This window comes from Meriones unguiculatus, chromosome 17, assembly GCF_030254825.1.
Source record: "Meriones unguiculatus strain TT.TT164.6M chromosome 17, Bangor_MerUng_6.1, whole genome shotgun sequence".
Lineage (NCBI taxonomy): Eukaryota > Metazoa > Chordata > Mammalia > Rodentia > Muridae > Meriones > Meriones unguiculatus.
This window is the reverse complement of record NC_083364.1, coordinates 18,828,152-18,853,346: the sequence shown is the minus strand read 5'-3', so window position 1 is coordinate 18,853,346 and position 25,195 is coordinate 18,828,152. Positions and strand designations below refer to the sequence as shown.

At 40.0% G+C, this 25,195-nt stretch overlaps 1 protein-coding gene across 8 annotated transcripts in view; it reads right to left on the bottom strand.

Annotated features, from left to right (window-relative positions):
• The window catches only part of LOC110544380 (vomeronasal type-2 receptor 116-like), a 35,226-nt gene extending 13,355 nt beyond the window's left edge, over positions 1–21,871 (bottom strand). For 5 of the 8 annotated variants that reach the window (XM_060370872.1, XM_060370868.1, XM_060370869.1 and 2 more), the window contains exon 1: positions 21,669–21,871. In XM_060370872.1, the coding sequence (XP_060226855.1) occupies positions 21,669–21,871 (203 nt within the window). Of the gene's footprint in view, positions 1–899; positions 916–21,668 lie in introns of all 8 variants that reach the window. The other 3 variants (XM_060370870.1, XM_060370871.1, XM_060370866.1) reach the window with 2 other exon arrangements.
• Between the last annotated feature and the right edge of the window lie 3,324 nt (positions 21,872–25,195).

The window sequence follows — 25,195 nt, the reverse complement described above, 5'->3', positions numbered from 1 at the left end:
GTAACCCAGCTCTACAGAAGTTACTAGAAGGGAAACTCCAAGCCAAAGAAAACAACTACATGTAAGGAAACAGAGGAAACAGATAACTACACAAGAAAAAAACCAAAAGAATACAAGTAATGAAACTCAGTGACACCACCAACCCCACATCAAAAGTAAGTAACAATTGTTGGTCACTAGTATCTATCAACATCAATGGACTCAACTCCCCAATAAAAAGACACAGACTACCAGAATGGTTGTAGAAACAGGATCCAACATTCTGTTGCATCCAAGAAACACACCTATGCAACAAAGATAAACACTGCCTCAGAGTAAAGGGCTGAAAAAATGTTTTTCAAGCAAATAGTTCCAGAAAGCAAGCTGGAGTAGCCATCCTAATATCTAATAAAATAGACTTTCAACAAAAATAATTAATCAAAAAAGATAAAGAGGGACACTATATTCTCATCAAAGAAAAAACTCCACCAAGAGGACATCACAATTTTGAATATCTATACCCCAAATACAAGAGCACCTACATTCGTACATGAAACAATATTAAAGCATAAATCACACATTGATCCTAATACCTTAAAAGTGGGAGATTTCAACACTCCCCTTTCTCCAAGGGACAGATGAACTAGACAGAAAACAAATAGGGAAATAAAAACTCTTACAGAGTCCCTAAATCAAATGGACCTAATAGACAGCTACAGATCTTTCCATCCAAACTCAAAAGAGTATACCTTCTTTTCAGCACCATATGGAACCTTCTCCAAAATACACCATATAGTTGGTCATAAAGCAAGCCTCAACAGATACAAAAAGATTGAAATAATCCCTTGTATTCTATCTGACCACCATAGACTAAAGCTGGACCTCAACAACAACAGAAATAACAAAAAGCCGACACACACATGGAAACTGAACAACCTGTTACTAAATGACGGCTGGGTTAAAGAAGAAATAAAGAAAGAAATTAAAGACTTCCTAGAATTCAATGAAAATGAAGGCACAACATACCCAAATTTATGGGACACATTGAAAGCAGTGCTCACAGGAAAATTTATAGCACTAAGTGCTTTCAAGAAGAAATTTGTAACATCACATACAAACAACTTGATGGCCCAAATAAAAACCCTAGAAAAAAAAGAAGCAGATACACCCAAGAGGAGCAGATGGCTGGAAATAATCAAACTCAGGGCTGAAATCAATCAATTAGAAACAAATAAAACTATTCAAAGAATCAATGAAACAAAAAGCTGGTTCTTTGAGAAAATCAACAAGATAGACAAACCCTTAGCCAAACTAACTAAAAAGCAGATAGAATCTATCCAAATCAAGCAAAATCAGAAATGAAAAGGGTGACATAACTACAGACACTGAGGAAATTCAAACAATCATTAGGTCATACTACAAAAGCCTATATGCCACAAAATTTGAAAACCTAAATGAAATGGACAATTTTCTTGACAGATGCCATTTTCCACCATTAAGTCAAGATCAGGTTGAAAGACTGAATAGCCCTATCTCCCCCAAGGAAATCGAAGCAGTCATTCACAGTCTCCCCTCCAAGAAAAGCCCTGGGCCAGATGGTTTCAGCATGGAATTCTACCAGACCTTCAAAGAAGTGCTAACACCAATTCTCCTCAAACTATTCCACAAAATAGAAACAGAAGGTACATTACCAAACTCATTCTATGAAGTGACAGTCACCCTGATACCTAAACCACACAAAGACCCAACAAAAAAAGAGAACTTCAGACCTATCTCTCTTATGAACATTGACCCAAAAATACTCAATAAAATACTTGCAAACCGAATCCAAGAACACATCAAAGATATCATCCACCATGACCAAGTAGGCTTCATCCCAGGAATGCAGGGGTGGTTTAATATACCATCAATATAAATCCATCAATGTAATCCACCACATAAACAAACTGAAGGAGAAAAACCACATGATCATCTCCTTAGATGCTGAAAAAGCATTTGACAAAGTCCAACACCCATTCATGTTTAAAGTCTTGGAGAGATCAGGGATACAAGGCACATATCTAAACATAATAAAGGCAATATACAGCAAGCCTATAGCCAACATCAAACTCAATGGAGAGAAACTTAAATCAATCTCACTGAAATCAGGGACAAGACAAGGCTGTCCATTGTCCCCATATCTCTTCAACATAGTACTTGAAGTCCTAGCCAGAGCAATAAGACAACTAAAGGAGATCAAGGGGATACAAATTGGAAAGGAAGAGGTCAAAGTGTCACTATTCGCAGATGATATGATAGTATATATGAGCGACCCCAAAAATTCAACCAGAGAACTCCTCCAGCTTATAAACACCTTCAGCAAAGTGGCAGGATACAAAATCAACTCAAAAAAATCAGAAGCCCTCCTGTATACCAAAGACAAAAGGTCTGAGAAAGAAATTAGGGAAACAACACCCTTCACAATAGCCACTAATAACATAAAGTACCTGGCGGTGACACTAACCAAGCAAGTGAAAGACCTGTTTGACAAAAACTTCAAGTCTCTGAAGAAAGAAATTGAAGAAGATATCAGAAGATGGAAAGATCTCCCGTGCTCATGAATTGGTAGGATTAACATTGTGAAAATGGCCATCCTGCCAAAAGTAATCTACAGATTCAATGCAATTCCCATAAAAATACCAACTCAATTCTTTACAGACCTTGAAAAAAAGATTCTCAGTTTCATATGGAGAAAAAAAAAAAAACAGAATCTCCGAAACAATCTTGTGCAACAACAGATCATCTGGAGGTATCTCCATCCCCGATCTCAGCTGTACACCTCACTTCCATCAGAATGGTCAAGATGAAAAACTCAAGTGACAACACATGCTGGAGACATGAAGCAGAGAAAGAGAGAATGTGAGAGAAACCTTGGAACACATAATTCAATTTAGATGTCTCTATTAAATCCATCTTGTCAGAGTTTGGGGAACCCCATGGACATGGCAAAGAAAAGAGTGTAAGCGCCAGAGGTTTGGGAGGATACCAATAAAACAATGACTTCTAAATCAACTAAGCAAAACTCATATGAACTCAAAAAGAATAAAGCAAAAACACATATCAAACATAGTTTAGCACCAAATTCTCTACATACATATTATAAAATTCAGTTGAGAATGAGCATGAAACTCCTGATTAGGTGAATGAGTAGATATCTTGACTTTTGTACTTTCCCTTGGGGGCTATTTTTCTCCTGTTAGTTTACCTTGTCCAACTTTCCTATTTTTTTTATCTTAATATGTTTTTCTTTGTTTTGTTTGTTATCTCCTAGACCTTGCTCTTTATAATAAGAGCATAAATGAAGTAAATTCAGATGGGATAATACACGGAGAGAAAGTTGGAGGTATAGTCAAAAGGGAGCTGTAATCAGAATATTTTGTATGAAAAATAATCTATTTCTGATGAAATGGGGGAATGTAAAAAGAAAATTAAACTACAGCAAAATCTCAAATTTTTAGATAAGGAAGAACATGAATAAGAAAATTTATGGATTAAAAAAACTTTTAAGGAGCCAAGATGGCGGCGCCGGGAGAGCACTGTGTCTGAGAAGCGGGACAACACTCTCTGTGCAGCGACCAGGAGACTGAACTCTGGGCCCTAAAACTACAGTGATCGTGTTTCCCAGGTGAGGGGAGGCTGCCACGGCATGGGAATCGGTCGGGTCCACTCTTGGCTGCCCAGCCAGAACCCCAAAGAAATACCGGGTAACTCAGGCTTTGGGTCTTTGAACTGGAGCCGCAAGCCTGCGTGTCCCGATCACTTTCCCAGGATGATCGGTGGGCACAAGGGTGCCTGAGACTGGGAGCCCCAGTTGCAAGAAAACTCCATGGGGAAACAAAGTTGCGAGTCTGATCACGGGACACCCAGTCTTTCCCTGGAAGGCCTCTCGGACCATTGGAACCCGCCGCCATCACAACTGAGCTCCCGCCACGTGGAGAGCTGCGAGCCCAGCTCACCTGTACAGACGAGCTGCACGCCTCAGTGCAAAAGAGAGTGGGAACCCCTGCCTGGAGAGGGCCCCACAGGGAAGGAAGAAACTGTGCTGCTGGGGTCACCTAGGCTTTGCCTGGGGAAAGTCTAGCAGACCACAGATCGCAAACAGGCGAGTACACCCAGCCATCACAGAGCCGGGCCAAAGCAGGGGGCACAGAGTTATTAAGAAACCAGCTCCCACAGACTAGCAGGCTGGCGCACGCTCCGCCAGCCCAGAGGCCTGCTTTGTACCAACTACTCCTTACAGACAGAACTGTGTGTCCCAAGACACCAGAGTCTTAGAGTCACTGTCTGGAGAAACCCTCACAAGGAACAAGGAACAAAGCAAAGGGGATGGGCTTAGGCAACCCAGTATATCCCCCGAAAAGGTCCCACAGACTGACCCAACCCAGGGAACTGCTGTGCCCCAGATAGCCTGCTGTTACCAGGAGAGCAGTACTCACCCACCACAGATTACCTCTTGGGTTCTGGGGCACAGAACCCCAACCTCAGACCCACAAAAGACTGGGAACCCTGAGATCTATCCCCAGATACTGCTCCAAGGGGCAACTACTTATCCCTAAGAAAACTGACCAAACCACGGGACACATAGGTTACAGCAGCTGATCACTAAATTTACAGCAAGAAACCCAGAAGGAGGGCAGCTGTCGCCTGGACTTCTCACAGTGAGAGGAGAGCCCTCTTGACTAATCAAGACCACAGTTACCACCCAGGTCTCTATGTCTGAGGTGAGCTGTAGCAACTCCTGAAAAACACCGGACATCCAGTGACTATACCCAAAAAGCTGAGAAGGCTTACTTTGGGAAAAACCATCTTCCTGCCAAAGGGATTCTCTCCACTACAAGAGTCCAGGAACAACCAGAAACTAACTTCAAACAACTAAGATAGCCTAATGGGTAGAGGAAAGCATAAAAGTTCAACCAACAAAAGCCAGAGCAATATGGCATCTCCAGAACCCCGTCATCCAGGGGCAAATTGCCCTACACACCATAGCATAATTGAAATTCAAGGAGATGACCTTACATCTGTACTCATGAAGAAGATAACAGAGGAAACAAATAAAATACGAAAAGAAATATAGGAAGCTGCAGCCAAACAGTTTGTGGTCTTTAGAGAGAAAATGCTTAAATCACTGAATGAAATAAAAGAAACAGTGGATTATTCAAACAAACAACTGAAGGAATTGATGGAAAAACATGAAAATACAGTCAGACAGGTGAAGAAAACAAAGAAAATAGCTCAAGACCTGACGATAGAATTGGAAAAATTAAAAAAAAAAAAAACAACAAAACACAAATGGAAGAAATTGTGGAGAGAAAGAACTTAGGGAAGAAAGCAGGAACTACATAACCAATAGGCTACAAGAAATGGAAGAAAGAATCTCAGGTGTGGAAGATACAATGGAAGAAATTGATGTATCTGTCAAAGAAAATGTTAAATCTAAAAAATTCCTGACACAGACCGTCCAAGAAATTCAAGACAACATAAAAAAGACAAAACCTAAGAATAATAGGAATAGAGGAAAAAGAAGATACCCTGCACCAAGGCCCAGAAAATATCTTCAACAATATCATTGAAGAAAATTTCCCCAAGCTAAAGGAGAGGCCAATAAGAATACAAGAGGCCTATAGAACACCCAATAAATTAGACCAGAAAAGAAAATCCTCCTGCCACATAATAATCAAAACCGTAAGTATACAGAACAAAGAAAAAAATACTAAAAGTTGCAAGAGAAAAAGGCCAAGTAACATATAATGGCAAACCCATTAGAATCACACCTGACTTTTCAACAGAGACAATGAAAGCCAGAAGGGCCTGGACGGATATCATGCAGACCCTAAGAGAACACAGATGTCAGCCAAGGCTACTATATCCAGCAAAATTCTCAGTCCTCATAGACAGAGAAAACAAGATATTCAATGACAAAAACAAATTTCAACAATACCTACAAACAAATCCAGCATTACTGAAGACACTGGAAGGAAAAATACAACCCAAGCTACATTCAAGAAAACACAGGAAGTAAATAACCCCACTACAGTAAAACAAAAAGCAACCAAGCACACAACCGTATGACCACAGCCAACATCAAATTCAAAGGATCAAACAGCCACTGGTCATTAATCTCTCTCAATATCAATGGACTTAATTCTCCAATAAAAAGACACAGACTAACAGAATAGATGAATAAACAAAACCCAGCAATCTGTTGTATACAAGAAACACACCTAAGTCACAAAGATAGACATTACCTGAAGATAGAGGGATGGAAGACAGAAGTGGGTGCAAGAAGCAAGCAGGAATTCTAATATCTGTTAAAATAGACTCTCAACTAAAATTAATCAAAAGAGATGGGGAAGGACACTTCATACTCATCAAGGGAAAATTCCACCAAGAAGACATCACAATCCTGAACATCTATGCCCCAAATACAAGGGCACCCACATTTGTGAAAGAAACATTGATAAAACTTAAACCACATATAGATCCCCACACACTAATACTGGGAGACTTCAACACTCCACTCTCAACAAAGGACAGGTCAACTAAACAGAAATTAAACAAAGAAACAATATCTCTAACAGAGGTCATGAATCAAATGGACCTAACAGACATTTACAGAACCTTACACCCAAACACAAAAGAATTTACCTTCTTCTCAGCACCTCATGGAACCTTCTCCAAAATAGACCACATAGTTGGTCACAAAGCAAGCCTCAACAAATACAGGAAGATTGAAATAATCCCTTGTATCCTGTCTGATCACCATGGAATAAAGCTGGACCTCAGTAACAACAGAAATAGCAAAAAGCCTACACATACATGGAAACTAAACAACTTGTTACTAAGTGACAGCTGGGTCAGGGAAGAAATAAAGAAAGAAATTGAAATCTTCCTAGAACTCAATGAAGACACAACATACCCAAACTTGTGGGACACAATGAAGGCAGTGCTAAGAGGAAAGTGCATAACACTAAGTGCCTTCAAGAAGAAATTCGAGACAGCTCATTCAAGCAACTTAATACCTCACTTAAAAACCCTAGAAAAAGAAGAAGCAGACACACAAAGAAGGAATAGATGGCTACAAATAATCAAACTCAGGGCTGAAATCAATCAATTAGAAACAAATAAAACAATTCAAAGAGTCAATGAAACCAAAAGTTGCTTCTATGAGAAAATCAACAAGATAGACAAACTCTTAGTCAAACTAACTAAAAGGCAGAGAGACACCACCCAAATCAACAAAATCAGAAATGAAAAGGGGGACATAACTACAGACACTGAGGAAATTCAAACAATCATTAGGACTTACTTCAAAAGTCTATATGCCACAAAATTTGAAAATCTAAACGAAATGGGCAATTTTCTTGATCGATTTGACTTCCCAAAGCTGAATCAGAACCAGGTAAATCAAGTAAATAGCCCTATATCCCCCAAAGAAATAGAAGTGGTCATCAAAAGTCTCCCAACCAAAAAGAGCCCAGGACCAGATGGCTTCAGCGCAGAATTCTACCAGACCTTCAAAGAAGAGCTAACACCAATTCTCTTCAAACTATTCCACAAAATAGAAAAAGAAGGAGCATTACCAAACTCATTCTATGAAGCCATGGTCACGTTGGTACCTAAACCTCAAAAAGACTCAACAAAGAAAGAGAATTTCAGGCCAATCTCCCTTATGAACATTGATGCAAACATACTCAACAAAATACTCGCAAACTGAATACAAGAACACATCAAAGATATCATCCACCATGACCAAGTAGGCTTCATCCCAGGTATGCAAGGGTGGTTCAATATACGGAAATCCATCAATGTAAACCACCATATTAACAAACTGAAAGAAAAAAAAACCCACATGATAATCTCCCTAGATGATGAAAAAGCATTTGTCAAAATCCAACACCCATTCATGTTTAAAGTCTTGGAGAGATCAGGGATACAAGGCACATATCTAAACATAGTAAAAGTGATATACAGCAAGCCTATAGCCAATATCAAACCGAACGGAGAAAAACTTAAAGCAATCCCACTGAAATCAGGGACAAAACAAGGCTGCCAACTCTCTCCATATCTCTTCAACATAGTTCTGGAAGTCCCTGCTAGAGCAATAAGACAGTTGAAGGAGATCAAGGGGATACAAATTGGAAAGGAAGAAGTCAAATTATCACTATTTGCAGATGATATGATAGTATACGTGAGTGAGCCCAAAAACTCTACCAGGGAACTCCTACAGCTGATAAACACCTTCAGCAAAGTGGCCGGATAAAAAATTAACTCAAGAAAATCAGTAGCCCTCCTGTATACAAAAGACAAAAGGGCTGAGAAAGAAATTAGGGAAACAACACCCTTCACAATAGCCACAAATGACATAAGGTACCTCGGAGTAACCCTAACCAAGGAAGTCAAAGACTTGTATGAAAAAAATTTCAAGTCTCTGAAGAAAGAAATAGAAGAAGATATGAGAAGATGGAAAGATCTCCAATGCTCATGGCTTGGCAGGATTAACATAGTAAAAATGGCCATCTTACCAAAAGCAATCTACAGATTCAATGCAATGCCCATCAAATTACCAACACAATTCTTTACAGACCTGGAAAGAAAAATTCTCAACTTCATATGGAATAACAAGAAACCCAGAATTGCTAAAACTATCCTCTACAATAAAAGATCTTCCGGAGGTATCTCCATCCCTGATCTTAAGTTGTTCTATAGAGCAACAGTTTTAAAAACTGCATGGTACTGGCATAGAAACAGAATGGAGGATCAATGGAACCGAACAGAGGACCCAGAAATAAATCCACACACTTATGGACACCTGATCTTTGACAAAGACGCCAAAACCATACAATGGAAAAAAGATAGCATCTTCAACAAATGGTGCTGGTCCAACTGGATGTCTACATGTAGAAAAATAAAAATAGATCCATACTTATCACCCTGCACAAAACTGAAGTCCAAGTGGATCAAAGACCTCAACATAAAACCAGACACATTAAATAGGCTAGAAAAAAAAAGTGGGGAATGCCCTAGAACTCATTGGTACAGAAGACAACTTCCTGAACAGAACACCAACAGCACAGGCTCTAAGAGCAACAATCAATAAATGGGACCTCATGAAACTGAAAAGCTTCTGTAAAGCAAAGGACACTGTCATCAAAACAAAGCAACTGCCTACAGATTGGGAAAGAATCTTCACCAACCCTTTATCTGACAGAGGGCTCATATCCAGTATATATAAAGAACTAAAGAAGGTGAAAAGCAGCAAACCAAGTAATCCACTTAAAAAATGGGGAACAGAGCTAAACAGAGAATTCTCTGTAGAGGAATACCGAATGGCAGAGAAGCACTTAAAGAAATGCTCAACCTCACTAGCCATTAGGGAAATGCAAATCAAAACAACCCTGAGATTTCACCTTACACCCATGAGAATGGCCAAGATCAAAAACTCAAGTGACAACACATGCTGGAGAGGTTGTGGAGAAAGGGGAACCCTTCTCCACTGCTGGTGGGAATGTAAACTTGTACAACCACTCTGGAATTCAATCTGGCGCTATCTCAGACAACTGGGAATAGCCCTTCCTCAAGATCCAGCCATACCACTCCTGGGCATATATCCAAAAGAGGCTCAAGTACAAAAAAGGACATTTGCTCAACCATGTTTGTAGCAGCTTTATTGGTAATAGCCAGAAGCTGGAAACAACCCAGATGCCCCTCAACTGACGAATGGATGCAGAAATTGTGATACATCTACACAATGGAATATTACTCAGCAATGAAAAATAAGGAAATCATGAAATTTGCAGGTAAATGGTGGGATCTGGAAAGGATCATCCTGAGTGAGTTGTCCCAGAAGCAAAAAGACACACATGGTATATACTCACTCATATAGACATGCAACATAGGACAAACCCACTAAAACCTGTGCATCTAAAGAAACTAAGCAAGAGAGAGGACCCTAACTAAAATGTCCAATCCCTATCCGGAAAGGCAAAGAGGATGGACATCAAAAGAAGAAGAAAACAGGAAACAACCTAGGAACCTACCACAGAGGGCCTCTGAAAGCCTCTGCCCTTCAGACTATCAAAGCAGATGCTGAGCCTGATGGGCAACTGTTGGGCAGAGTGAATGGAATTTTAGGTAAGAACTGGGAAATAGTAAGAGCTGGAGAGGACAGGGTCTCCACAAGGAGAGCAACAGAACAAGAAAAGTTGAACACAGGGAACTTCCCAGAGACTCATACTCCATCCAAGGACTATTCATGGAGATAACCCAGAACCCCTGCACAGATGTAGCCCAGGGCAGTTCAGAGTCCAATTGGGTTACATAGTAATGTGAAGAGGGACTGCCTCTGACATAATCTGATTGGCCTGCTCTTTGATCACCTCCCTCTGGGGGGGGGGAGCAGCCTTACCAGGCCATAGTAGAGGACAATGCAGCCACTTTTGATGTGAACTGACAGACTAAGATCAGAAAGGAGAGGAGAACCTCCCCTATTAGTGGACTTGGGGAGTGGCATGCAAGCAGAGGGAGGAGGGAGGGTGGGATTGGGAGGGGAGGAGGGAGGGGCTTATGGGGGGATGCAGAATGAATAAAGTGTAATTGATGAAAAATTTTTAAAAAAAAGGAAAAAATAATTTAAGAACCTTAAATGACTTTCAAAAGTGGAGGAAAACATGGAGTTAGTCAATTGGCATGGAGCACGTCTCGCCCCTGGGGGCAATGGTCTCCTGAACCTACTCAGACCTCGGACGCCACCACTGCTAGTTCTAGAACTGACGCAGGATGTTCCAACGAGGGGGTTAAGGCTTCTCATAATATTTCCTATAAGCCCACACCTGTTTGTCTATATCCCCCATTTTTATTCATTATTAGCCAGATAGAGCCAAGTAATTGTGGTAATGATACTTGCCTTTTTGCCCAATGCTGGAATGCTAGTAAATTTAGGTATGCCGTGGTTACTCGCATGCCTCACTGGGTGCCTGTGCCCGTTGATGCCCCTCACGCTATGATTCTCTTCAGACAGAAAAAGGATCTTGGAACTACAGCCACCATTGTTACTACCATCTCATTGGCGGCTGTTGGAGCTACCACCGGGGCATTAGCCATGAGTCGTACTGGGCAGACTGCTCAGACCCTGAATAATCATTTAGCCAATGTAGCTCATGCCTTAGTTGTACATAAAGGAATTAATGCTCAACTAAAAGGAAGCTTGATGGTGTTCAATCAGAGGATTGACCTCGTGCAGGAGCAAATTGATACCCTACGGCAAATCGCTCAACTTGGCTGTCAATGAAAATATGCTGGACTTTGAGTCACTAGCATATAACATGAGAATTTTTCCTGTGCTGCAAATCTGTCTAAACAATTGTCGAGCTATATTTTAGGTAATTGGACTGGAGAATTCGATACTACGATGGAGCAGCAGAGAGTGGCCATTGTCACAGTAAATTCTACCAGAGTGGACGCAGGACTAGCCACAGGATTATCATCATGGATTGCTGCAACCATGAATCATCTGAAGGAATGGGCGGGCATGGGAGCGTTAGCAGGCCTTCTGGTGTTGGTCTCCTTGGTTTGCCTGTGGTATATATGCAAGATTAGAGTCTCACAACAGTGTGATGCAGCCATGATCATTCAGGACTTTACAGCCATTGAAGCAGCACATTCGCCCCAAGCATGGTTGGATACCATAAAAAGCTAAAATGATACGCTCAGGATGCGAGGCTAAGCACTGCACTCAGGGTCAGCCGCTTCGAACCCAGAGAAGAGCATGTCTGATTGCATGCGGGTTGATGCCCCAGGTCCCGCCTCTGAGAAAAAGGTATCAGACGGGTCTGATGCTCTTTGGGTGGATGACACCTAAATGAACATCAGTACAAAGTCCCAGTTTATTTCTAATATCAGAGATCAGACCTCTACTCTTGCCTGATGCGTCTAAAACAAAAAGGGGGAACTGTAGAGAGCTGCGGAATGCTATGTCTTAAAGATGGAGCTGGTTTCTGCCTTCCACCTTCCCGATGGTGAGTGCTCTCTGTCATTAACAATTCCACATTTGGCTAAGGCTGAGGATCTGGCTTGCTTCCATGTATGTGGACCTATCTGCATTGCCCACGTGGCATGCCTGGGTGGGCTACCCAGAGGCTATTTAAGCTGTGGGCTGGCTTTCCCCGGGGTCCGAGGATTGTTCAATGTTCCTGAATAAACTGCATTGAAAAAAAATAAAAAAAAACTATGAAAAATATGTATATTAAAAAAGTTATCAAAAATTTTATATATATACATATATATGTATATATATGTATATATATATATATATATATATATATATATATATATATATATATATGAGTAGACAGGAACCTAGCATAACTCCTCTGAGATGCTTTGCCTAGCAGCTGATTGAAACAGATGCAGAGTTCTACAGCCAAACATTAGACAAAGCTCTGTGAGTCCTATGGAAGATTTGGGGGAAAGACTGATGGAGCCATAGGGGTCAAAGGCACTACAAGAGACCTACAGAGTAAACTAACCTGTTCCATGGTGCCTGAACCACCAACCAAAGAGCAAGCATGAACTGATCCTAGGCCTCCTACACATACTTATCTGACACCCAGCTTGAGTCCCACAACAACTGGAGCAATGGCCCTCTCTGAATCTGATGCCTACCTTTGGATTCCATTCCCATATCTGGGCTGCCTTGTCTACCATCAGTTGGAGAGGATGCACCTAGTCCTGCTGTGCGTTGATATGCCTGAAAGTGTTGGTCCCCACTAGGTCCTCCTCTTCTCTGAAGAGGAGAGGGAGGAGTAGGGGAGTGCAAGAAGGAGACTAGAAGAAAAAGTGGTAGCTACAATCAGAATGTAAAGTGAATAAATTAATTAAGTAACGGGGAAAAAAGAGAGCCTATAAGTACATATCATCATCATTAAGGATGTGTGTAGCTTTGAGGCTGGCCTTGCCTGTTTTTGCAATAGTATCTTATTGCTGTTTTGGTCTATAGTTCTTTAACAGTATATGATATCGAGCATTTTATATGTTCATTTGTCATCTGCAAACCTACTTTTATATCCAATATTTGAAATACCAGTGATGTTCTCATAATCATGAAATAGTTTTTCTTATCAAGTAGTTGCTATACCACAGAGACAAAATACAAAAATCTTATGACTCTGGATATTTAAATGTATTTTCAGAAATTGAGAGATTGGGATTACAAAATCTAGAATTCAAATATATTATTTGTGATCATCATTATAATCTCATTGTTAAACTAATTCTTTCAAACTGTTGAAAGGCCGAGTATTCTCTGTATCAGTCATTATTTCTGTCATACATTTATCTCCATAAATGCCTTATTTGTATTATGAAAAATAAAAAATAAAAAAAAATGGGGAACAGAGCTAAACAGAGAATTCTCTGTAGAGGAATATCGAATGGCAGAGAAGCACTTAAAGAAATGCTCAACCTCATTAGCCATTAGGGAAATGCAAATCAAAACAACCCTGAGATTTCACCTTACGCCCATCAGAATGGCCAAGATGAAAAACTCAAGTGACAACACATGCTGGAGAGGTTGTGGAGAAAGGGGAACCCTTCTCCACTGCTGGTGGGAATGTAAACTTGTACAACCACTCTGGAAAGCAATCTGGCGCTTTCTCAGACAACTAGGAATAGCGCTTCCCCAAGATCCAGCCATACCACTCCTAGGCATATATCCAAAAGAGGCTCAAGTACACAAAAAGGACATTTGCTCAACCATGTTTGTAGCAGCTTTATTGGTAATAGCCAGAAGCTGGAAACAACCCAGATGCCCCTCAACTGAAGAATGGATGCAGAAATTGTGGTACATCTACACAATGGAGTATTAATCAGCAATGAAAAATAAGGAAATCATGAAATTTGCAGGTAAATGGTGGGACCTGGAAAGGATCATCCTGAGTGAGTTGTCCCAGAAGCAAAAAGACACACATGGTATATACTCACTCATATAGACATACAACATAGGACAAACCCACTAAAATCTGTACATCTAAAGAAACTAAGCAAGAGAGAGGACCCTAACTAAAACGCTCAATCCCCATCCTGAAAGGCAAAGAGGATGGACGTCAGAAGAAGAAGAAAACAAGAAACAACCTAGGAACCTTCTACAGAGGGCTTCTGAAAGCCAGAAGAAGAAAACAGGAAAGAAACTGGGATCCTACCACATAGGGCCTCTGAAAGCCTCTGCCCTTCAGACTATCAAAGCAGATGCTGAGCCTGATGGCCAACTGTTGGGCAGAGTGAATGGAATTTTATATAAGAAGTGGGAAATAGTAAGAGCTGGAGAGGACAGGGTCTCCACAAGGAGAGCAACAGAACAAGAAAATTTGAACACAGGGAACTTCACAGAGACTCATACTCCAACCAAGGACTATTCATGGAGATAACCTAGAACCCCTGCACAGATGTAGCCCATGGCAGTTCAGTTTCCAAGTGGGTTACATAGTAATGGGAAGAGGGACTGTCTCTGACATAATCTGATTGACCTGCTCTTTGATTACCTCCCCCTGAGGGGGGAGCAGCCTTACCAGGCGACAGTAGAGGACAATGCAGCCACTTTTGATGAGAACTGATAGACTAAGATCAGAAAGGAGGGAGAACCTCCCCTATCAGTGGACTTGTGGAGTGGCACGCATGCAGAAAGGGGAGGGAGGGTGGGATCGGGAGGGGAGGAGGGAGATGCTTATGGGGGGATGCAGAATGAATAAAGTGTAATTGATGAAAAATTAAAAAAAAAACTTTTAAATGAATAACCTGATCTAACTAACATCTTGAGCATTTGCCCCCATGCTTGACTAGAGGCCTATCTCGGTGTAGTAAATCCAAGTAAGCTGAATGACCGCTGACTCCCCTCACTCTCAGTATCAACCCACCCATACAACAACTGCCCCTCCCTCCTTGTCAAGGAATACTGTTCTCAAGTTATGGGACAGACTTCTTGCTCTAGCAAAGGCTACACTGTCCACCAGCACTCCAGGCATGCCTTCTGTTCACGGACTGTCCCCACACTCTCATTGCCCTTCCAGCCTACCTCCAGTGAACCCTCCTTTTTCCCCACCATGTCTCAGCTCCCACCTCTGACACAGGCCTCCCGAATTGACAACAGGCCACACTGGAAGCCAGAACATCTGGTAGGCTACATACATAAAGAAAATCCTCATTGTCCCTCCCCCCTCCTCAAACTCTAGTTCTTCCACTCCTCTTCATGACTGTGTCCCAAACTTTAACACAGGTAAAACTTCCCTGTTCAACCAAAGGCCATCTTGGCCATGAGAATTCTAGTCCCTAACTCAGGTTGAGATATTAGTCACAACTTCAGACTACTTTGGCTAAAAGGACATTCTGGAGATAGAAACCAAGAAACAAAATGCCAATGCAAAAAAGACAAACTCAAAAATAGGCACACAGATGTACAATCTCCCCAATCCCAAATGCCTAGATACCAGGTAAAAACACCACCACCCACAGTCAAGGTAATATGTCAGCATCAGAGCCCAGATATCCTACTACAGATAGTTTTGAATATTCCAACACAGCTGAAGCACAAGAAGAGGAACTGAAAACCAATTTGATGAAGATGATAAAGATCTATGAAGAGAAAATGAATATATTTCTTAAATAAATCAAGAATAAGACAAAAAACTTGGAGAAAATTAATACATTTTTAAACAAAAACAAAACAAACAAACACAACACCAACAAAAACCAAATAACTAAAGGAAACAAGGTGTTTAAGATTTGAAATTGGAAATAGAAGCAATAAAGAAAATACAAAGTGAGGGAATTCTAGACAAAGAAAATTTAGGAAAACAAACAGTAACTACTGAGATTATTTTCATCAACAAACTACAATATTTGAAAAAGAGCATCTCAGGCATTAAAGAAATGAGAGAAGAAAGAGATACATTGTTCAAATAAAATGTTAAATTGAAAAAACCTAATAAAAAACAATCAAGAAATCTGTATCAAAATGAAAATACAATATTAAGAATTATTGGAATAGAATGAAGAAAAGAATTCCAACTCAATGACCCAGAAAATACTTTCCACAGTATCATAGAATGTTACAAAACTATAATAATTAGGAAGCCCTCTGTCAGAGTTGGGAACTAAGACCTGGTAGGGAGGAAAGGAGGATTCACTAAGATTTGGCTGAGCAGGCAATGAGAGTGGGGGCAGTCCATGAAGAAAAGACAGGAACAAAAGGCATATCTCCTGTACCTAAAGGTAGAAGAAGGTTACAGAACACCAACTAGTTTGGACCAGAAAAAAATGTCCCCTAAAGAAAGAATATTAAAAGCTGCAAGGGGAAATGGAAATTAACAAAGAAAGGCAGATTCTTTAAACGTACACTGGAATTCTCAATTGAAACAAAAAATGAGAAGGGTCTGAAAATGTGTCCTGTAGATGCTAAGAGATCACAGATGCCAGCCCAAAATGATCAACACAGGAAACATTCCCATTACCATAGAAAAAAATAGAAAATCCAAGATATCGCATGATAGTCAAATATAAGCAGTATCTATCCAAAAATCCACCGCTTCAGAAGGTACTTGAAAGAAAACTCCAAGCCAAGATTAACCACACCCATAGAAACAACAACAAACCTCTCACACCAGCAGAACATACACACACACCACATCACACCAACAATTATAAAATAACAGTAATTAACAGTCTGATATCTCTCAGTAATTCTCCAAGAACTAGAAACAGGCTAACAGAATATATGTGAAAATAAAATCCATCCTTCGGCTTACAAAATCAGAACTCAATTTGGGAAAGGATGAGGGATGGGGCTATAGCTGGGATACAAAGTTAATAAACTGTAATCAATGAAACAAAATTGATAGACAAAAATAATCACTAAACCTTAAACCATACATCAATACTCACACATCAATAGTGGGGGACTTCAACACACCACTCTGACCAACAGACATATCATAGAGACAATAACAATAACAACAACACTTGTTGAGCCAACAGATGTTATAAACCAAATGAACATAATGGATATATATAGGCCATTTCACCAAAACACAAAAGATATATCCTTTTATCAGCACCTCAAGGAACTTTCTCCAAAACTGACCACATAATCACTCACAAAGCAAGTCTCAACAGATATTAAAAAATAATAAAATAAATCATTAATCTTATGAGAACACAACAGATTAATCTTAATTTTAAATTTTAAAACCATAAGAAAGTGATTTGTTCTGGGAAGGGAAAATAAAACAGATTCTATGGATAAAAGAGGGTGGGTTGGGATAGGAACAGGAGGGGTGGAAGAGGGGAAGACAGAGGGAATAAGTGCAGGGATAGGTGACTGGAAGATGGAGACATGATGTTGATACTTTGTACAGTTGAAACTTCTTGGAAGCTATAGCAATAAACTTAGTTAGGACTTCTAGTAATAGAGATTACAGAGCCTGAACCAACCATCTTCTATAACTAGGCAAAACTCCCAGTGGTAGGAGCCTCAAAACATAGCCTCAAAACCCTTTGCTCACATCTCTCTTGCCTACTAGATATGCTGGGTAATGGTGGTTCAGACCCATTTAAAGTGGCCAAGCAATGACTGGAAGGAATTAAAAACCCAAGCCACAAAGGGGTAGCTCATACAAGAAACTGCCTAGATGGCAGGAAGCAGAGCTGGATCCCGCAGAGACCTAGGATGGAACCAAGCAAATCTGAAAAATAAAAAAATAAAAATTGTTCTTTTCTTAATATGGAAAACTACTTTCTCTTAATTTAGACCTTAGGAGGAAAAATTTAACTTTGCTCATATAGCAGCTTTAAAAATCTAGTTTTACGTATTTCTCAATAAATAATATGTTGTAGGTGGTGATTAATATTTACTATTGATTTATCTTCTGGTAACGCTGCTGTTAAACCTAAACAGCTGTATACCCAAATCACCACACAGAGACTAGAACACAATGCTGGGCAATATTTACTCCATCCTAAACCTCCAAGGAAAACTCATAGTTTCCTAACATTTAGATTTCCCACATTATACTTGCTTTTAGTGATATCTTAGGTCCAGCCCATCTCTCCATGCACTTCCAAGATCTCTCCTCAGGCTCTGCTCTCCTAGCTCTCCTATAGCTCCTTCTCCTCCCACTTATTTCCTGCCCTATGGGTCTTCCCCTCTCCCACCTACTTCCTTTCCCTGCTCAACATTGTGTCTAGTTGCTTTATTTGGAAGTTTACACCAAGTTGAGACAAGATGCTTAGAATAAGTACCACAATGCAATATCTGGATTGAAACCAGAGAGTGGGGGGAGAAATCAGCATTTGAATGAACAAGGGTAAGATGTATACATTGCAAAAGAACATCATAACAACAATAATATGAAATAGACAGAGAAATAATTTCTTCTATAAGAACTGGCCAAAGTTTATTAAAATGTTACCATACAAGAAATCAAACTATATAAAGACATTTTTGTTTGCAACCTTTGAATGATGTGACAGCTGCACTTCCACCCACCAGTGTCCCGTGCTTGCTCTCCTGCTACTCTGGTCCTAGAGCAGAGACTAAACAAGCATGGACTGTCAGAAATGGTCTGAAATAAATGATTCTTAATGAAATGCTGCTATATTCATATCAATGTCTAGCCCAATCATCATCAGAAACATGTCTTCAAAACCCAATGAGAGATGAGAGGAGATGCAAAAATTGACACACAAACTTCAGGCTGAACTCAGGGAACCATTCAGAAAAGTGGAAGGAAGCATTGTAGGAGATAGAGGGTTAAAGGCATCAGGAGAACACAGCCCACAGAATCAACTAAGCAGGATTGATAGTGTTTCGTAGAAGCTGAAGTGGCAATTAAGGAGCAAGAATGAGTCTGTTAGGTTCTCTGCGTATATGCTAAGATTAACTTGGTGTGGTTGTAGGACTCCTACCAGTGGGATTAGGGTGTCTGACTATCTTGCCTGCTCTTGGGACCCTTTTCCTCATACTTGGTTGCCACACCCAGCCTTGAAATGAAGATTTGTAACTAGGTTTATTGTGCCTTCTTATGCCATGTTCAGTTGGTAGCCCTGGGAGGCCTGCTCTTTCATGAAGGAAAGTGGAGGAGTAGAAGAGGTATAAGAAAGTGGAAGGTGGGTAGAACTGGGAGGAGGAGAGGGAGGGTAGGCTGAATACAGACATACTTGAGGAGAATTTAAGAGGCTAATAAGCAGAAAGCTGCAGAAAGCTCTGTGGGAAAACAAATAATAAGCAAAATCAAAAAGCCAACAAAAGAAAAATGTAGAAATCTACTAAAATACTAATAAAGGTCATTTCTGGATGGTGATACTTCATAGTTTACACTTGTTTTTTGTTTTCTACATATTTCCTAATTTACAGCAATCTATAGTCTTTGCAGAAAGTATTTACTCCCCTTTCTAATGAGTAATTCTCATTCTAATAAACCCTCAAGAGCTTCAAGATGATTAAGAGGTCCAGAGAAATCAATCATTAGGCAATTTCATCATAATTCCTGTAGAATATACATACACACAACCACATGGTCTTCACTCCTGCACTCCCAGGCTATACTTTATACATAATCATGTCTGTAGTCTGTCATTGACCAACGTGTTACATGGACCATGACCATATATCTGTGTGCTGAGTGGTTCCTAGTTTGTATTGTCTTTTTATGACCTCAGCTCTATTGGTAACTAAACCATGACATGTTTCGTTTAGTGTCTTTCAGTGAGGCCGTGTTTAATTATACAAATGCAGATGATATTGTGTATTATTGTTTTGTATAGATATTTTAGAGAACAGAGAGCAAAACAAGCTACTTTGAGAAATATTTATTTGTGACTTGTGTCCATTACACACTGGAAATTTAATATGGCCACTAAAGTGATAAAAACTTCTATCTATCTATATGGTCACTATTGAAGGAGTAAAGTAAATTCAATTAGAGACAGCTCATACAAAAAAGTCTGAAAAATTTTATACACAAAATATTTATAGTATATTTGAGGTTCTCTGGAAACTGGTAAGATAAAAGGCAAGAGTACATTTTTGCAGGTCCAGCTTCTTAGAAAGGATGAAGCAAGAATTCTTGGGCCCAGGAGGCTAAGGCCATCCTATGAATCATGGCTGTGTTGGATAATTTTAGTGTTCAGTTGACACAAGTTAGGGAAGAAAGAATATTAATCATGAAAATCCCTCTATGAGGTAGGCCTGTATATAAGCCTGTAGGGCTTTTCCTTGATTGATGATATCTGTGGGAGAGCTCAATTTACACAGAGCACTGCCACCTCTTAGCAAGTGGCCCTTGATTGGTATAAGAAAACAGGCTGAATCTTCTATGGAAAGAGGGCAAGCAGCTATTCTTCACGTCCTCCATATCAGTTCCAGCCCTTCTGCTTGCCGATGATAGACTCTGATGTGAAAGTATAAAGGAAATAAACACTTCTCTCTGCCATGAATAAGTATACAGTAACTCCAAACATGAAAGTCGGTCATCTGCCTTGACCAGCAAATAACGTATATATGTCTTGAAGTTTACCCTCCATCCAATAAATGCATATGAAAAACAATAATATGAGCAAAAAATAGAGTCAAAATTTGCATAGTGCCTTGGGGCTGACTGGTTTTAATGCATTTAGTAATGTGGGATGTGAGTCAGAGACTAAGGAAAGAACAGAAAACCTCAGTACATGGATAAAGAAGGCCCAGGCACATTGCATAGCAGCAAAGTGGATGAAATTCAATAGTTACCCTGCTCCCTCTGCTCTGCAACCACCACTATTAAACTCTGACACTCAGGATAGAAGAACTTTTCCACAAATTGAGAACACCTCCTTTTCCGTGAACAGTAGTCTAGTTCTCATATAATTTACTTAATGTTGCATCTATTCATAAACTGAAAAGAATATTGATCAGCTATCTGATATTTACCATTAGCCATCTGTGACTGAGCATATGTCCAAGGGATTCAATATAAAACTTGATAACATTGAATCTCATAGCTGAGAGGTTTGTTTATTTCATACTAACTTTCTGCTCCATAATGACATTAAGTACTAGAAGAAACTATTTTTAAAGCAATGTGTATGTATATTGACAAAAAATATGTGTAATATTCCATAAGTAATCATGTATACTCATCGCATGCCTTTCTATGTATAACATTAAACATTATTATTAGAGAGCACAGTTAAGTAACCTCCTTCTAAAGACCTTTAAGAATAAATGCTGATGCAGGAATCCTTGGCAGACACTTGAAGACACATTGTAATATACCCTATTCACATTGAACTCATGCCAGACATGTGGATTGTGTTTTCATGTCAGATCATGAGACTCTATGCAATGGCAAATTTCCACATAAGGAGATCCATGAGGAAACAGAAAAGAGTAACCTGTCTCTTTCACCTTACAGCTTATTAAATTGGATTCTAATATAAGAAATCCACACACACTACAATTAAATGTCTTTGAAAATATTAAGATAATGAAAAATAAAGGGGGATTTTTCTGTACTTCCTAATGTTACAGAGGGAAACACAGGACAGAAACTTTCAGAGTTACTCTACAAAAGCACAGATTTCTAATTCTTTACATTTATGCAGGAAATTAATAAGCTAATATTTACCTAAAATCAAGTACTTTATCATAAAAATCTTCCTCTTGTAGTGTCTGATTCACGAAAAGAAAAAACTCACAGTCATCCCATAAATTTCCATTTTCTCCATTGGCCTTTATTCTCCAAAAGCAGCTGGTTTCTGTCAAACTGCACAATATGAGAGAAAGCTTCAGGAGCAAGAAGGAAATAATGATAACACACAGCTTCCTCATGTCTTCCAAGAGCTGAGACTGAGCAGACATGAATGAACCAGCTACTCATGCAGGCAAACATCACATGCACATTTACCCCTCTGTGCCTCTTTTATTACTGTCACTGATTGAAGGAAGGCACATTATGTCCCCTAGTTTTCTTATTCCCATTCTGTAACATGCTCCCTGGATGCATCTGGCCTCAGGATCCAGATCTGAGACCTGAAATATTTTCATCAAACAGCTCAGAAAACATGTTGTGAGGACCATGTCCTCCAACCTCGGGTGCCATGATTTCACATATATTCTCCAGGGACAATATTCTCCTGAGCAGCTCTGGTCCCCAACCTGTGTCAACAGCCACCATGTGCATGAACACCATTGGCAATGATATCAGAGGATTTCATCAGAAAATCCATAGTGAGATGAGAGGTGAGGTCATAAAGGCCCCATGCAATTCACAGCTATTGCTGAATCATGGGACAATATGGACTCTGTTTTTCATGATGGGAAAGGGCAGCCTCAAGCACAGCATCCAGACAGGAGCGTATCTCCCTATGTGTGTTTCTCATATGCTAATATGTTCTAGTCACATGTGCAGAATGTCAGAAAACTACCAGTTTCTTGTACTCTAAAAAAATGTATCAGCATGATTGAAAGCTTTGCTGGGTATAGTAGTCTGGGTTGGCATCTGTGGTCCCTTAGAGTCTTCATTATATCTGCCCAGGCCCTTCTGACTTTCATAGTTTCTGATGAGAAGTCTGGTGTGATTCTGATAGGTCTACCATTATATGTTATTTGGTCTTTTTCCCTTGCTGCTTTTTTTATATTTTCTTTGTTCTGTAGATTTTGTTCTTGACTCTGATGTGATGTGAAGAATTTATTTTCTGGTCTAGTTTATTTGGTTTTCTGTAGTCTTCTTGTATGTTTATGGACATCTCTTTCTTTAATTTGGGAAAATTTCTTCTATAATTTCTTGAAAATATTTTCTAGACCTTGGAGCCTGGAATCTTCTTTTTTATCAATTCCTATTATTCTTAGATTTCACCTTTTCATGGGATCAGATGTCTGCCTGCTTTCTTAGATGGACCCTGGATATGGGGTTCTGCAGGAACTTGAAGGCACACTCACTCTCTAGCAGGTCAAATAAAAAAGGACAGGAGTCCCCCTCTGTTCTTTACTTTCAGATTTGGGCCTGGTGAGGCCAATGCAAGTGTATGAGCTCTTTCAGCTCAGTAGTGATGCATCTGCAGAACTTGGGAATCCAGCTAGAGCAATGGAACTGGGACACCAGTTCAAATGCCTGGTAGGAAGTCCTGGGGACCCTCCCAGTGGTCCATAGACCTGGGTGGCCCAGTACACCTGATGGACCTGGTTTGCTGGCCAGATCTGGTAGACATGGGTGGCCCATACAGCTAGCTGCCTGCCACTGAGGGATGGGATGCCGGTACAGTCTCTGGTTGGGAGGCTATGTAGGGCCTGTACAGCTGCTTGCAGACCTGGGACCCAGAAGGCTGGTACTGTGGACCCAGGATCTAGAAGGCTGGTACAGATGGCATCCACTGCTGTGGAGCCCCACCTCTGTTGTCTCAGTCATCAGTCAGTGAGTTCTGTGCTAAGAGCCTTGTGCACTGTAGGCCACAAGCAACTTTTTCGTGGCAACAGTCCATTTCCTTCACTTGGCAAAACATCCAAGGATTCACTCAGTTTACACAAAGTTTGTTATCCAGTTTTCAGGAATAGAGCACCCTGCTCTAGAAACTGCCAAGGTCATTCTCTGAGAAACTGAACTTTAGAGTAAACCCACATCTGCCCAGGACAAGAGAAAATCCTATTACCAGACTTCTTCACTTAACGATACCAATCAAAGAATTGATACATTGATCAAAGAAAATGTTAAATTGAAAAAAAATTCCTGACAGAGAGTATGAAACACTTCTCAGCATGAATGATAGACATGACCTCTAGATAAAGATTTGGGAAACATATTACATGCAAATGGGCCCAAGAAGCAAGCTGCATTGCAGCCATTGCAATGTCAGACAACATAGGCTTAAGGCCAAAACTAATGAGTTGAGAAAAGGAAAGACACTACATAGTGATTAAGGAACCATTCATCATGATGATGTCTCCATTTTTAACACTGATGCCCCAAACACAAGGGTACCCAACTTTGTACTGCAAGTTTTGGTTTCTTTGTAAACTCAGTTACGTTATGTAAATATGTTTTTTGTTTTAACCCCAAGAGTGGAATTTTAGTCGAGCTACAGTTTGTCCCTACCTGTTAATTGTCTCATGAGTGGTATGCCTTTTGCCAGCTGGCAACAGCCTTCCATATGCCTCATGGAGAAGGGGCCTTGGTTTAAGACTATAAATTGAGAGCTCAGAAAGAGAAGATATGGAGTTCAGTGTTGGCCTGTGGCTTGTAACAGTTTGAAGAGAGCAGAGATTGATGGTGTGGAAGATTGGAGCAGACAGACAGACAGATAGACAAAAATGCTTCAGCAACACATTGGCATGCAGAAGATTGTTGGCTGCATCTGTGGTTGATGGAGATCAGTATAGAGCCCTGAACAACCTATCATCCTAAACAGCTGGGAGAAGTAAATGTGTCTGGGCCCTCTCTCCCCATTAACTCTCTCTCCTATGTAGGGTTGGGAGGATGGAAGTGAGGTTGTGGCCTAAACACCCCAAATAAAGTAGAGTTTTAAGAACAAACACTAAATAACTTTGTAACAGCAAAAGCACTAAATCTTATCACATGCTAATCTTTACACAATGATAGTGGGAGATTTCAATGCCTCATTCTCACCAATGGAAAGATCATTCATGCCAAAACTAAACATGGAAATACTGGAGCAAATGGATATTATAAAACAAATTGGTATAACAGATATATATTTTCAGCACCTCAGGGAACCTTCTCTAAAATTGACCACATGCATGCTCACTAAGCAAGTCTTGTCAAGTATGAAAATATTGAAATGATTCCTTGAAACCAATCACACCACAATGTGTTAAAGCTGGGTTACAACAACAAGCAAAGCATCAGAATGCTTATAAACTCATGGAAACTGAACAATGCTCTACTGAGTGAAAACTGAGTCCACATAGAAATAGGAGGAACTAAGGACTTTGTGGAACTGACTAAAAATGAATACACACCATACCCAATCTTAAAAGATACAATGAAAATGCTGCTGGGAGGAAAGTTCATAGCAATAAGCGCCTACATAAAGAAATTAGAGAGATTGTATAAAAGCAACTTAATAGCACACCTGTAACAAAAATAATTAACCACATCCAAGAGGAGTAGGAAGCAAGAGAATATCACACTGAAAGCTG